Below are 14,444 nucleotides of genomic sequence, written 5' to 3'. Positions count from 1 at the left end.
TACAGCTTTGCTAAATAATTGTTGTAAATCAAAACGGCTTATGGCATAATTATTTGACCTGAAATTCAACCATGACCTTGTCTGATAATCGCATAGTCGTATATGTTCAGCTGTGACATGCAAATTTCACTTACTTGAAATGGTTTTATTAAAACGTTTAACATAGAAACTGGCAATAGATAAACCTCTTTTAGATTTTCCTGTGTTGAAGATAGGTATTCCTGCCCTCTAGTGGCAATATCAAGAAATTTCTACAGTAAAACTGAAGCCTGCATAAAACACCTTCCTGTCTTACTTAAGTACCTTATAAAATATTAATTCATACAAGAAAGGCTGCCTTATTCATGACTGAACAAAAAAAAATATTGGCTAGTTAAATTAAGAACCTGATTTTCAGAGCTCTTGTGCACCAACGAACTCTATTGAGCTAAGTCCTACATGTATAATATCACAGCCTTTATAGCTGAAGACATAAACTTGAATTAAAACTGTTCATTGTAGAAAGTGCAAATCAACTAGTAAAGTTTTAATTTACTGGAATTTGAAAGTATTAGCTCAACCTTTTTTAAAAGAGGTACATTACACATAAGCATTAATTCTTTGTAAAACAGATTCCATTATCTGAAAATATTTAACATTGTAAATGTTGTTTAAACGTCAGTATTCTCTTGGTAATTTATCTGATGAAGTTTTATGATTTTCTGTAATTTTCTTACCATGCATCAGTGGGCTTCAGTTTTTAGAGAAATATAAAAGGTTTTAGGAAACATGCTTTCAAAATACCCCTCCTATAGTTGCAGATATTGATTGAATGAAAATATATAACCAAAATATTTGCTGATTTAGAAAAAATACTTTTGCATTTTTGTTTCCATATTACTTTCCATTTTGAGACATACTGTTTCTGGTGTAAACAGGTAGGCTAATGGTACATCTAGAAGCATACAATCCCAAAGAAATTGAAAATTCACTTGTTAGATATCAGTGTCAAACCACAATAAGTTGATTGTTTTACCATAAAACGTAATAAGACTCTTTAGTTAACCAGACAAAGTTAAACCTTAAACTAACAACATACCTTTTTTAGATATCTCATACATCATCATCTGTTGCTAATTCATATCACAACAAAGAAAGTTGAAGTGTAATGGCTGTGCCTGGTGAAATACATTCTGGGTTGGTGGTTGTTATTATTATTATTCTTTCAGTAATTTTAAAGCAAATGTAGTACTGTGAAAGCTGCTTCATTGACACCCTATAAATAGAGCTCTAGGTAGAAAATAAGCAGATCTCTTTTTTTTTAAACTTAACTTGGATTCATCTATACAAGCTGTTGTGATTTAAAAAATTATTTTAAAAGTATAAAATAAATACAGCTCACATAGAAGAATCAACTTGACTAAAACTTGGAAAAATATAAAGAAATACTCCTATTCACTACATGAATCCTAAACCCCTTAGCCAACCAAACTAAAAAAAATAGAGTTATATTGCCTGCAGACTATTCTGTCCTATACTAAGCTACCTGAGGTCAGTACCGGATGCTGCAAGCCTAATAAGGGCTTAATGTGTTCAGAAATAATAAAGAACAATGACAGGATGTTTTCTGTTAAATGAGTTGAGAAGGACCTATCAGCCACATCCACACAAGTCTGGCTGTGCAGTATGTGGCACCACAAACACGTCTACAGCACCATATACTGCACATTCAGATGTTCTCCACACTGTAAGGAAGCACTGCCCATGCACGCACTTCTCTTCTTTTTTTTTCCCATGGATTTTTTTGACCACTAAAAAGAAAGTAGAGCAGTGCACGCATAGGCAGTGCACACCACTCAAAAGTGGAGCCAAGCTGCCCAGAGCCATGCTGTGGCTGCCAGACAGGCTCCACATGACAGAATTGCCACTGCTGCAGCCTTAGAAGGTCCCCAGGACCTCAGGTAAGGCTGCTGGACCCAGCCTCCCCTACCACACCCTGGGTAACCTGCTGTGCACCAAAGCAAGGTGCACCACCGCTACCTGTCCCCAGGGAACCAAACATCCACGCTTATGTGGACACGGCCATCACATTCTGCAAACAAAAGAGAGCTGTTGGGAGACACCTCCAGATTCCCGGGTTGGAAGTGGGAAGAAGAAGGGGAGAAAGCACTGTCTAGTTAACATCAAACCTCAGTTGGCTCAAATTAGTTTGTTCCATACAAGAGGGTGTAGTTAGTAACCAACACATTAAGTATTTCAGCTTGTCCTGAGAGGACTGAACCATGAGAAATATAGGGTTCTAAAAGGTGCATTTTTAAAAAAGGACCTTAGGCCAATGTGCTAGAAACACAGCTCTTCCACTTGGCTCAATTTTTGATAGGCAACTATACTAATGCTAGTGTGCTTGAACAGTGTTTAGAGCAAACACTTGGAAGGACATTAGAGTAATTCAGTCTCCATGCAGATTTTGGCCTTTTTGCTAAAACCACTGAAGGGAGCTAAGGACAGACATTCCTGAGCCTGAATTGATTCAATCAGAAAGCCTGAATTGATTCAATCTTTGCAGGTTAGTCTAACCTGGCTAGCCTAAACTGGATTGAGACTGGACAGACATTCACTCTGGACTGAGGAAATTCAGGTACATGTCTGCACTGGCTCAGGCTAGATGCTGGGGGGCACCAGAGCAGCCCTCCCTGCCCTTCTGCAGAAAGCAGAGCTGAGGGGGGCGTGGCCAGGCTCTGGCAGGACTCTCTCATTAGTGAGATCTGCCTGCAACTTTTCAGGCTTTTCTGCACTGGCTGCTCAAAGTGTGGGAGTGTTGCCAGTCCCCAGCCCTGGGCTAGCACTCAGAGGCAAGGGTGTGTGTGCAGTGAATGCATCTGTTGATGATACGGAGCTTTTCAATCTCCCTCCCTGCTTCGTCATACCGTCCACAGCAAACTGACAGGCAAGAAAGGCAGCTGGTAGGGGAGGAGGGGGCTGATAACAGTCTTAATAGCCTCTCTCCACATTACTTCAAATTTCTTAAACAGTTTACTGGCTGACCTGTTGATTAGTTCCAAAAGCCCTGAGCGGTCACTGTTCTGTGTGCCTATGCCAGTGAAACTGGAGAGAGAGACACACACACAGACACCTCTCAGCATTAGCTAGCATACCACATGCTAGCTTACAGTCCCTTCTGTAGCAGAGAGGAGTAAGGGTTCTCTGCTTATGCAGCAAGTTGGGGGGGGGGAGTGGAGGGTATGGGGAAGCCTGCTGTGCCTGCAAGTCTGTGCCGAGCTCCAGCCAAGGAGCAGAGGTGCCAGCCCTGCTGTGGAGCAGAGAGTCCCACCCAGCACAGAGAGCATGCCAGGATGCTGGGGGACTCTGATTTAACTTAAACCAGCAAGGGGTCAGGGACAGACATTGCATAAACTGGTTTAAGCCAAATCAGTTAAGTCTGATACTGTATTCAACCAGGTTTATTTCAAATCAGTTTCAGCCATTTTCAGACTGATTTATATGCACTGACCACCTGTTCTATTACAGGTTTAAACCAGTTTCTGATCACTTAAACCGATTTATGTCTGTCCCTAGCTGGGGAGAACAATTTCCAAGTTTCATATTTTCAGTAAAAATTAAATAAATGATATGGGGTTTTTTCCAAATGCTTTTCAGGAGGGAAAATATCCACTTTTTGTAACTCAGGCTGCACACACACATTCAATTAATCTGGGATAATTCTCCATATTTGTTTTCCTGGTAGAAAAAATTACCCAGAGATGCCTGAACAGACATTTTAATACTGAGTCCTGGAAGAGCAGAGAGCTTGCAGAGCTGGAACTGCACAGCCAGGGGGGCCCTGTCTCAGCTGCTATGCAGACCCCCTTAGCAGTGCACAGGCAGGCCCTGATTGTCTGACCCAAACTACTCAGTTAGCTTTTGTTTCCCTGTAGCTCAGTGTGGTATTGGAAAGTGGGCATGCTCTGTTCCCTGCTTGGCTGGAGCAGCAGTCCATCGAGCAACACACTGTCTGCCAGGGGGAGGGTGGAGAGCGAAATGAAATTCTGGAGAACAGCTATGGCTTCTCTCAAAAATGTGTACAGACATTAACCCTGGTTGTTTCTCTTGGAGCAGACATTTTTGTTCTAGGAGGAAAAGCTTGAACATGTGTACGCCCATGGGTTACATCCTCACGAGCATAGACATTTGTTTCCCTGGGGACCACTAGCGGCAGCACACCTTGAGTAGCACAAGGTGTGCTGCCACTAGTGGTCGCCAGGGAATGCCTGTGCCACGCACCCTCTGGCGCACAGCATGTTACCCCTGGTGGGATAGGGGAGGTTTGGGGCCAGTGCTGGGCTGATCCCAGCAGCCTTATCTGGGATTCTGGGGGCCTTCTGGGGCTGCAGCAATGGCAATCCTGCCTCTCGGAGCCTGGATGGCTCCGAACATGGCTCCGGCTACCCAGGCTCCAGTTTTGAGTCATGCTCAGTGCCCCCAAATGTACCACTTTGCTTTTGTATTTGTGTGGGGTTTTTTGACCCCCGGATATCTTTTGACATGGCTGTGGCACCACATACCACACAGCTACGCTCATCTCAATGCAGCCATGGTGTCTCCTGGGAGAGCAGTGACTCTTCCAATAGAAACTGAATATCTTTACATAGCCTCACTGCTTACATGACTTCACTGCTGACAGAAAAAATACGTTTCTAATTCCTATTAATAAAATACATTTCCATTTCAATTATAAGTCATAGTTTATCATGAAAAGTTTCCATTTTTACTATGTCTTTGTACTGCCTCTGTTCTAGTCATTAGACTATGTAAATTGATCAACAAACACCACTACTGTTGGTCACTAATTAGGACTAATTTAAGCCTCTAGCTGGGAAGTAGAATGGTCTGTATACAATTACTAATTTCTTGAATAATGCTGCCCCCTTACATGGAAAATATTCTTCCATATCCATAGCTGTCAGTGTAAGAGACCATGTCCTTCTCTTTGAGTATTAACCACTGGTAAAAAAAAAAAAAAAAGAAACCTTTATAAAAATAAATGCAACATGCATAATGCTGAACAGCTTTACCACAATTTTCCTTCTAAAAAATATTATTCTTTACGTAACAGAGAAGATGCTCTAGGCTTCAGGCCTGTTGAACATAGTTTTCTCAAAACTATAACCATAACTGCAGCCATTCTTGGGTTGTTTCACAAACACGTTAGGTAGCAGTCCTAACTAGAGTAGAGTGACATTATTTGCTTAAGGTTTTTTTTCAGTTAAAAATACCTATAGGGCATCACTGAAGCATTTTGTGAATTCATGTCAGTTTTTCTGAATTGCTTATTTTGAATAAAAAGTTTTAAATGTTTCAAAAACTCAGAACATTTTGTTTTGATACTTTTAGAATTATTTTTCAATTTGAAGTGATATTTCATTTAGAAATTTTCCTTAATTTTATTTTTAAATATTTTAAACTATTTATAATTGCTAAAAATCTGAATGAAACATTTTCTATGACCTAAGCAACTTATTTTACTTCTCAATTTTCTACAAAAAATTGATAAAATTTACATAAAATCAATGTAATGTTTTAAAATTATTTTAATCACCAGAAAAAAAACAAAAAAAAAGTGTTAGTTTTCTAGCTCTAATCATATCTAAATTCTCAAGAGTTACAGCCAGTATCCGGTGCTAATCTGTATGCTCCTCTTTGCATATAAAACTATCCTCTATGCAAATAAATCTTTTCTGGGGTGAAGAATTTAGCCAAACCGAAAGAAAATCCGAAAGCAGCTAGAGGAAGGAGGAGTCTACAGGTGCTCGACTCCATGGGTGCATCTAGACAAGCACAAATGTTTGTTTCACAGCTTGTGCTGCTACTATTTATCCCCAGGGAACCCCCATGCCACGTGCGCACTGGCAGGCATCAGGTGACTCCAGGTAAGGGAGCAACCTTACCTGGGGTCTGGGGGCCTCCCAGGGCTGCAACTATGGCAGGAAGCTTGGCCGGCAGCGAGAGCATGGTTCTGGCTAGCCAGTCTCTGGTTTGGGTCAGAGTGTGCTGCCACCACATGTGCTGCCCTATTTTTTCTTGGCGTGAGATCTCCTGGGGTCAAAAAATTCCCCCACACTGCAAGGTAGCAGCAAGGGGAATTTCTGCATGTGCGCTCTGTGGCACCACAGATGGGTCTGTGGCACCACATACCACACATCTGCACTTTTCTGGACAGTCCATGACTATGTGGCCCTGTTTCCTTCTTCCCAAATATCTGTTTCATTAATGATCCTCAGGATGACAGATTCACCAGCCACACTCAAATGCATTGCTCATGGGCATGTGGGCTGAAACCCCAACAGGAGGTTAAAACCTACACAGAGCACAGTTTACTGACGTACACAAAGTTAAAGCCCTCTTGCAAGCAGGATGCATCCTGGCATCTCCACAGCCTGCTTGGCATAGCCATATTAGTTTTACTAATACGCCTTCCATATTCATGAAGGGAGCAATATTTTCCTCCATGTCGTTATAGTACATCAAAAACTTGCCACTTATATCGATTTAAATGTGAATTGACGTTTAACATTTGAAGTATATCCCCTTATCTCTATAAAATTAAATGTTTTCTAAGCAATAAAGCAAAAAAGATTAGCACATTAATGTCAGTGTGAGTGGGTTATCTGACTAATATTTCATACTTAGTCACTATGCAGGATTCATTAAAATAATTTACTTTCTTTTGCCCTTTGGATTTTCTATAGTAAAACCCATCTGTTGCAAGGGGAGTTGCTGTATTGTTCAAAAGGCAAAGATGATACTATAAGCTTGGACCCATGTACTGGTATATGGAGTTCAAATTTGTAAAATATACCCTGATACTCACTATCTGAACACATCAGGGAAAGGAGAGGTTTTTGCCCCCAAAGGAAATATATATGTAGTATTGAAGAACATCTTGAGACTATAATTCTGCATGGAAGTCAGATCAGTCCTCAATATAGAATGCAAGATTGGAAACATCAGCTAAGTTATTTACTTTTTTGCTATTTACCTTTAGGCATAGCTGACCATATTCAGTTGTAATTTACAGAATCAGCTTATAAATACAGCTGGGTGAAGTTTTCCGGACATTCATCAAAAATGCAAATTAAGCTTGACTGAAAAATTATGTGAATTCATGTTAATTTCTGTATATTGTTCCCACTGGGAAAAAAAAACTCTTTAAAATTCTGAAAAATAAAAACGTTTCATTTTGACACTCTTTAAATGAAATGTTTCAGTTTCCAAATTTAGAGCAATGATTCGTTGGTTTAATTTCGTTAGTTAATTTTTTAAAAATTAAACATTTTGAAAAAGAATTGTTTAGTTTTGTGTTTAAGTGTTTTGTCCAAGTCAAGAAAAGTGTTTTTGTACTTTTCAGATCACCAGAATGATTTTTCAAAAATCCATTTTAGGTCAACCCAAAACATTCTTTTTTCTATTTAACAGAATTGCCAGCAAACATATACTATTAGTTATTCATAAAATCTTCTGATTCACAAAATTTTGTTAGTGAAAACTAAAGGGGCAAATTTTCATACTGGCTTTTGAGCCAGGAGTAACATTAGAGTTCGATAATATCAGCCTTATTTTTCAAGATTTACAGTGATTTTTTTTCTGCCTTTCTGAAACTTCTTAGTTTTGGGGACTGTAACATTACATATGTAATAGAATACAAATAAAGAAAAAAAGGACTGTGTGTTGCCCATTTGCATCTCTTCAGAGTAGCATCAGCAATATGTATCAGACCTGCCCAGACCAAATCACCAAGCCCTGGAACCCTGAATTTTGAGGAATTTCAGACTCAGGTGTAAGCCTTGCATCCAGAGCCATATTTACTCTATAATATTTAATGAACTGTTGGCCTGTTCTCCTAGGTGAATCTGCTATCTCTCAGGGGACAGAAAAACAAATTAATAAAGCTCCAGGGGTGGGGAACAAAAGTGGCAATGACTAAATCTGACATTAACAGCTCTCTCCACATGTTAAAAGCATTTTTCCAAGTTTAAAAAATTCTCCTCTTTGCTTTCAGAATATCTCTTGGAATTCATATGTGAACAAATTCGACAAGTCACTTGCTTTTAAAATCATTTTCATCAATGACGGCTAGTAAATATTTATTCCAGACCTTACAGGAAGGAATTTGTTGCAAAATGTGTCAAATTCTCTCCTAAATTGAATGCAAGATAGATTAAAGCAGTACTAGATAGAGCATTTTACTCTCTCTCTGTGTTGTATAACAACAGCCATCCATTATTAAACATTGTGACAATTAGTGCTAAAAGCAGTTAATATAATTTCAGCGGAAAAGCCAGGTTAGGTCAAGTATACTTCTGCCAAAATGAAGCAAAACTGTTTTGTCTTTCACCAGTTACAATAGATTGTGCATAAAGAAATGCCTTTCCCCAAATAAATTCTCACTGTTTGATTCCTTGACATTTGGTGTAAAGCCAGGACCCCAGAAACAGAGTTGTGCCTAGGAACAAACAGGAGATAATTGCAAGGAAATATACTGTTCAGATAGACATAATAGAAAAGGAAGGTTGATTTTTTCCAGTAGGTGGTGCTTTTGTACAAAATATTCTTTAGGAAAGTAATCTCTCTTCTTTCTTGTTTTATAATGTGAGTTTCAGTATTTACTCTTCCTCCCACACATTACTTTATCTCTAGCTCTCTCTGAATAAAAAATCACATACACAAAATTAACTTAGAATAAGCATTTAACATGTCTTTTTAATAATAAAACAGAACCAATACCTTCTTTTTTGCGTTTGTAAGACTATTTGTTTGAGGGAGGTATTCCAGAAATGCAAAGCAATATATTCTCCTGACTCCTTCTACTACACTTCAACTTATTACTGGTAGTTTATTGACTAAAAGACATAAATCCTATTCTTAATTTAACATTCTTAAACCCATACCACAGACTAAAACATCAAATCCTCACTTGCCTACAGTATTTTTAACATTAATCCATATCAAGGATCAGCTAAGTTCAAGTCTTTCTATTTGTGAAGGTATAAAATTTCCACAGCCTAGATTTATTTTGTATAGTTTTGCACTTCAAATTACTCATCAGTATAAAGGGTACAAATGCTTTTGTGCATTCCAACTAATCTGATTAATCTCAGCAGAAACTCAGTGTCACCTCCCTCACCACCAGTGCATTCACACACACAAGCATCAGTTATAAAGAAAATGATAGTGGTTTCAACAGTGCAAAGGCTTAGCAGCCTAACTTTGTCCTGGCCCTTATAAAAAAAATCTTTAAATTAAAGAGGAGGTAATAGAGCCACTCCAGAGGATTATATCTGTTGTGATGCCTCCCTCACCTTTCGCTTGCTTCCAGTATTTTATAGTGAATATTCCACACAGTCTTGGCATGCACTGGTATCCTTGTGAGTCTTTAAACTGATGTTTTGTGTGAGTGTTTGTGCATTTCTGGGGGCTCCAAGCCTCCTCAGTCTGTAACTGGGTTTCCTTTCCTCCTACAGAGCTTGCACTAGCACTCATTTATCTCAGAGTACAAATCTCTCCCTGCCTTCTACTCAAAGCCTCAACATCAAGTCAGAACCTGTTTCTCCTCCTAGAGACCGTACCACCACACCCTCGAGATACCCACAACATACGCGCCACGAGGCGGGGAGATCTCCTGTTGACAGCTTGAGCAGCTGTAGCAGTTCGTATGATGGAAGTGACCGAGAGGATCATCGGAACGAATTCCACTCCCCCATTGGACTCACCAGACCTTCGCCGGACGAAAGGGAAAGCCCGTCTGTCAAGCGCATGCGGCTCTCTGAAGGATGGGCAACATGATAACATTATTACCTATTAGTTTTTTTCTTGCAGTGTGTGTGTGCTATACCTTAATGGGGGAGGGGGGTCGATATGCATTATATGTGCTGTGTGTGGAAAAAAAAAGTCAGGTACTCTGTTTTGTAAAAGTACTTTTAAATTGCCTCAGTGATACAGTATAAGGATAAACAGAAATGCTGAGATAAGCTTAGCACTTGAGTTGTACAACAGAACACTTGTACAAAATAGATTTTAAGGCTAACTTCTTTTCACTGTTGTGCTCCCTTGCAAAATGTATGTTACAATAGATAGTGTCATGTTGCAGGTTCAACGTTATTTACATGTAAATAGGAAAAAGGAAACATTTGCCAGAAGTGGCAGATCTTTACTGAGAGAGAAAGCAGCTGTTATGCAACATATAGAAAATGTACAGATGTTTTGACAGACCCAGCAATGGGTGGCCATGAATAAATGTTAGAAAGAGACTGGGTCACCTACCATACCTAAAATGCTCACAAACATGCAGGCATATCATTAGAGTATGGCACTCAGATAAAAGGATCAAAGACATTTAAAAGAGGACCATACTTGTAAAAATGTTGAGTTTGAGGGCTAACATAATTTAATTTTTAAAATTCTGGGTCTGCATCACTTATTAAATAAAAAATATAAAAATATGTACATTACATTTTGCTTATTTTCATATTAAAAGGTAAGACAGAGTTTGCAAAGCATTTGTGGCTTTTTGTAGTTTCCTTAAGCCAAAATGTGTTTTTTTCCTTGATAGCTTCGCTAATATTTTAAACAGTCCTGAAGAAACAAACAAAGGGGACTTTTTGTATAGAAAGCACTACCCTAAGCCATGAAGAACTCCATGCTTTGCTAACCAAGATAACTGTTTTCTCTTTGCAGAAGTTTTGTTTTTGAAATGTGTATTTCTAATTATATAAAATATTAAGAATCTTTTAAAAAAATCTGTGAAATTAACATGCTTGTGTATAGCTTTCTAATATATATAATAATTATGGTAATAGCAGAAGTTTTTGTTATCTTAATAGTGGGGGAATTATATTTGTGCAGTTGCACATTTAAGTAACTATTTTCTTTTGATTTTCTTTTACTCTGCCTACATTTTACAGATTCATGGTCAAAAGACTGATCTGTAAAAAGTTAGTATTTACCCATGATGTAATAACTTAAATCATTTTAATACAACATTTTACAATTGGTTGGGTGAACTGCAATCCATTGTATATACTGATTAGTTCTTTCATGCCGTTTTGTGCATTGTAACAAGTTCAGGGCCCTTGTATTATGTTCTGCGTATCTTGTAGTTTTCCACAGTTTAAATGTCAAAGTGGCATAACTTTGCCCTTCCTCATAAATTCAATGAAGTTGGCATTCTGCCTGTTAGAATTGGATTGACATCTCTTAAGACTAGCAAGTATGTGAGTGCACGTGACTATTTCCAGAAGTGATGGAGAAAGTCAAAGTGAGAAGTTAGTGCAAACAGATCATTAAAGAGATACTTCTTTCTTTCATTGATTCAATAGTCTTAGATTACAGTTGTCAATAAAAAAATGTTCAAAAATAGTTTGATCTTGCACAACCAAAAATGGCCAACAGATCATCAGCATTCTCATGGATCCACATTATCACACAGAGGGATTGTTGTTGAGCAATGTCCCCTTCATGTTACAGGGTTTCATTTCAGCATAGAGCATACACATATTTCCCTACCATATATTATTCTTCAACTCAAATAGTTTAGCCAAAAAGACCCTGCCATTCATTTTAAGTTCCCTTCTGTCCTTCCTGTCCCCTAGAGGTAAATGGTGGGAAGTAGACTTTTCAGTTCATCCTGCCTTTTGGGTGGGTATCAAGCAATTCCCCTTTAAAATTTTAGTGCCATAGTGAAATTGGTAATGTTTTAATTTTGCCAAAATTAGTGCTATATGCCATATAGGTGCATTGACACTATGTCAAAGGATGTAGCTACTGCTTTTATCTCAGTTTCAAAATGGAAAGATTATGCTAAGGGAAATGCACCTTCTGTTTCCCATTAATACATTGCTCATTAGGAGAGTCTACTCTGTGTAGTAGCAAACCGTGTGAAATGCATTGTGCATTCTCAGTTGTACTCTTCCTTTATCATACCTTAATATTAAACCTATATATAAGTATACATCTGGCCACCCAGACATACTGCACATACTTTGGATAGTCTTTGAGCAGAATACCATGCTGCTAATACATCCATTCTTTTGGAGCCATCTGTGGGGTGAGAAAAAGATACGCACACATAAAAAAAGCAAGAATCTGGCCTGTAATCATTTTTAAAAACACAAAACTGTTTTTCAAAACCACTTTCCTCACCTTAAAATGAACCTATACTTATATTCTCAGCCTGAGAATTTTGAACTTTGATGTGTCTAAAATATGCAAATATATCACAAATGTACCTTGTCATTTCAAAAAACTTAGGTTTATCAGTATTGTTAGTAGTAACTTGTCATTGGGGTGGGGGAGTCAGAATATTGAAATATGAAGAATAGCCATATTAATAGTTTACCTGCAATTTGCCTCAGCAACACAAGAAAAAGGAAATTTGAATTTCTAAGGGAGCAGTGGTGTAATGTATGTTACCGCAAGTAACTAAGCAGAAAGTAGTGTGAAAGGTTTTGCCTTGGCAATTTCTATTAATTCTGACAGTGGTTTTATACAAACACAAACAGAACAGAATCACATGCAAATGGATGCCAGTCATCCCTCTTGTTCCTGCTACTGAGCGCAACTAAAAAATAGTGGCAAGATAGTGGGGGATCATGCATATTTGTAAACTGATCTAAATAAAAGAAGCACAACTTTGATTGTGAAGTCACTTTCTGTAAACTAGTACTGTCTACTTTTATCTGTTTCTTTATCTGTAACTTACCATTTATTGTATTTGCAAAGCTAATTTGGGTTTATTGTGTGATTCCTTTGTATTTAAGGAGTTTGGGGCAGAGCCCTGAAAGAATATTAACATTTACTTTACATTTACCCGTGCTATGTAATGTTTTGGGCAACATTCTTAATTGCAAGTTCAAATACCTGAAGTGGCATTTTATATATATATGAGTATTGTTACAGCTAAACTTATCCTTTTCTAAAAGGTGTTTTCAATTAGACTAATTGCTGGTGACAATGATATGATATACACAATCTGCACAATTTGTATATTGTATGCATTGATACCTTTCACAGTGGAGCTTTTATTGTTTCAACGTTTTTCAAAAGTTGTGTTTTATAACAAAATGGCTTCTATTTTTCCCAAAAGTGGAATTTAGCAATTTTTAATGAATAATATAAAAAATATCTGTTGTTCTCAGATCTTTTTCAGGTAAAGCTAAAGTAAGAATAAAACAACTGATAGACTGTTTTGAAGAATGTCAAGCCTTTTGTATTGTATGTGTTATCCTCTATACCCATCTTTTAACTATAGTCCTACAATGCTGTTTTGTTTTCTTTTTTCCTCTTCTTCTCTTAGAAGGTAAATGCTTTGTAATTTTTTTAAAAGCCACTTGAAACCTCAATAAAGGCTGTTGCCTAAACATGGCATACTTCATCTGTTCCTGTTTGTGCCATCTGCTGTGATGTTGTCAGTTATATGGCATTATTTTCCTGCCACTACAGGTCTCTTGAAGAACTGATGGAACATTAGTGTCTGTTAGAATGCTTCAGACTGTAGATGTAATAAAAGTCTTTTGTTAACATATTTTAACCAAAGATGTGGAGCAATCCAAGCTTTGAGCCACATATCTTCTCCATCAAAATTATTCATTTGCATACTTTCATAATCAGGTGTTGCATTTTGCCTTCCCTGCTCATACCTCAGACTGATCCGTACCTCAGTTTGATTCAAAGAGGTCAGTTAGACAACAAATAAAAAATGCAGTACCAGTGTCCTCTTGTGGAGTAACTAATGTCAGACCTGGGCTACCTTAGGCATTACACTTGGATTGCTTCAGATGGTTTGTTGTATCCTTTTTTTTCCTGGGGATTTGTTTCCATTAAACGATGGTAATTAAAAAGTAGCTTGTAAATGGGAGCATACAAGCATTTGCAACAAATATTAAAATAGAGGCTCACAGCGGCATAAGCTGGACTTTGTCGCCACTAGATGACAAGATGTTATAACTAAGTTAAACCACATCTGTGTATCTCAAGGGACTAAATTCAGCTGTCTGTAGTGAAAAAAATGGGAAAAATTCAAAAGTTTCTCCTGGAAATAAGGTATAATTTGTATTTTGCAGACAAATCAGTAAAGTTACTGGCTTTCTTAGTGATATGGTGTCTGTGGTGCATTTTTTTAATTGGTTAAATGATGTTTTGCTGCTTAATTTTATGCCATTGTAATACTTAAAATGACAACACTACAAGTAATAGCAACTTCCTTCAGCAGTACTACATATGCATCAGGCAGGGCCATATACACTGTATCTGCTCTGCAGATGTCCCCCCACACCACCAAAGCAGAAATGCAGCTGTCATACTCCAGCACTGTAGCTGCCCTATACACCAATAAAATCCAGTTTTTGGAAGCACATTTGTTGGTACACATAAATACAACCTAGCGCTGCCTGACATTAACTGAGCACTAAGAG

The 14,444-nt window shown here is 37.9% G+C and overlaps 1 protein-coding gene across 13 annotated transcripts in view; it reads left to right on the top strand.

The window, feature by feature from the left end:
- The window catches only part of MEF2C (myocyte enhancer factor 2C), a 171,536-nt gene extending 157,410 nt beyond the window's left edge, over positions 1–14,126 (top strand). For 10 of the 13 annotated variants that reach the window (XM_090038235.1, XM_090038233.1, XM_090038227.1 and 7 more), the window contains one exon: positions 9,498–14,126. In XM_090038235.1, coding sequence (XP_089894361.1) covers positions 9,498–9,819 — 322 coding nt within the window. In that variant the 3' untranslated portion in view covers positions 9,820–14,126. The remainder of the gene's footprint in view (positions 1–9,497) is intronic. The other 3 variants (XM_090038239.1, XM_090038237.1, XM_090038238.1) reach the window with 1 other exon arrangement.
- The last annotated feature ends 318 nt before the right edge of the window (positions 14,127–14,444 follow it).

The sequence above is a fragment of the Crocodylus siamensis genome, chromosome 3 (assembly GCF_052110815.1).
Source record: "Crocodylus siamensis isolate JL-2025a chromosome 3, ASM5211081v1, whole genome shotgun sequence".
In the NCBI taxonomy this organism is placed as follows: Eukaryota; Metazoa; Chordata; order Crocodylia; family Crocodylidae; genus Crocodylus; species Crocodylus siamensis.
This window is presented reverse-complemented; position numbering and strand designations above follow the sequence as displayed.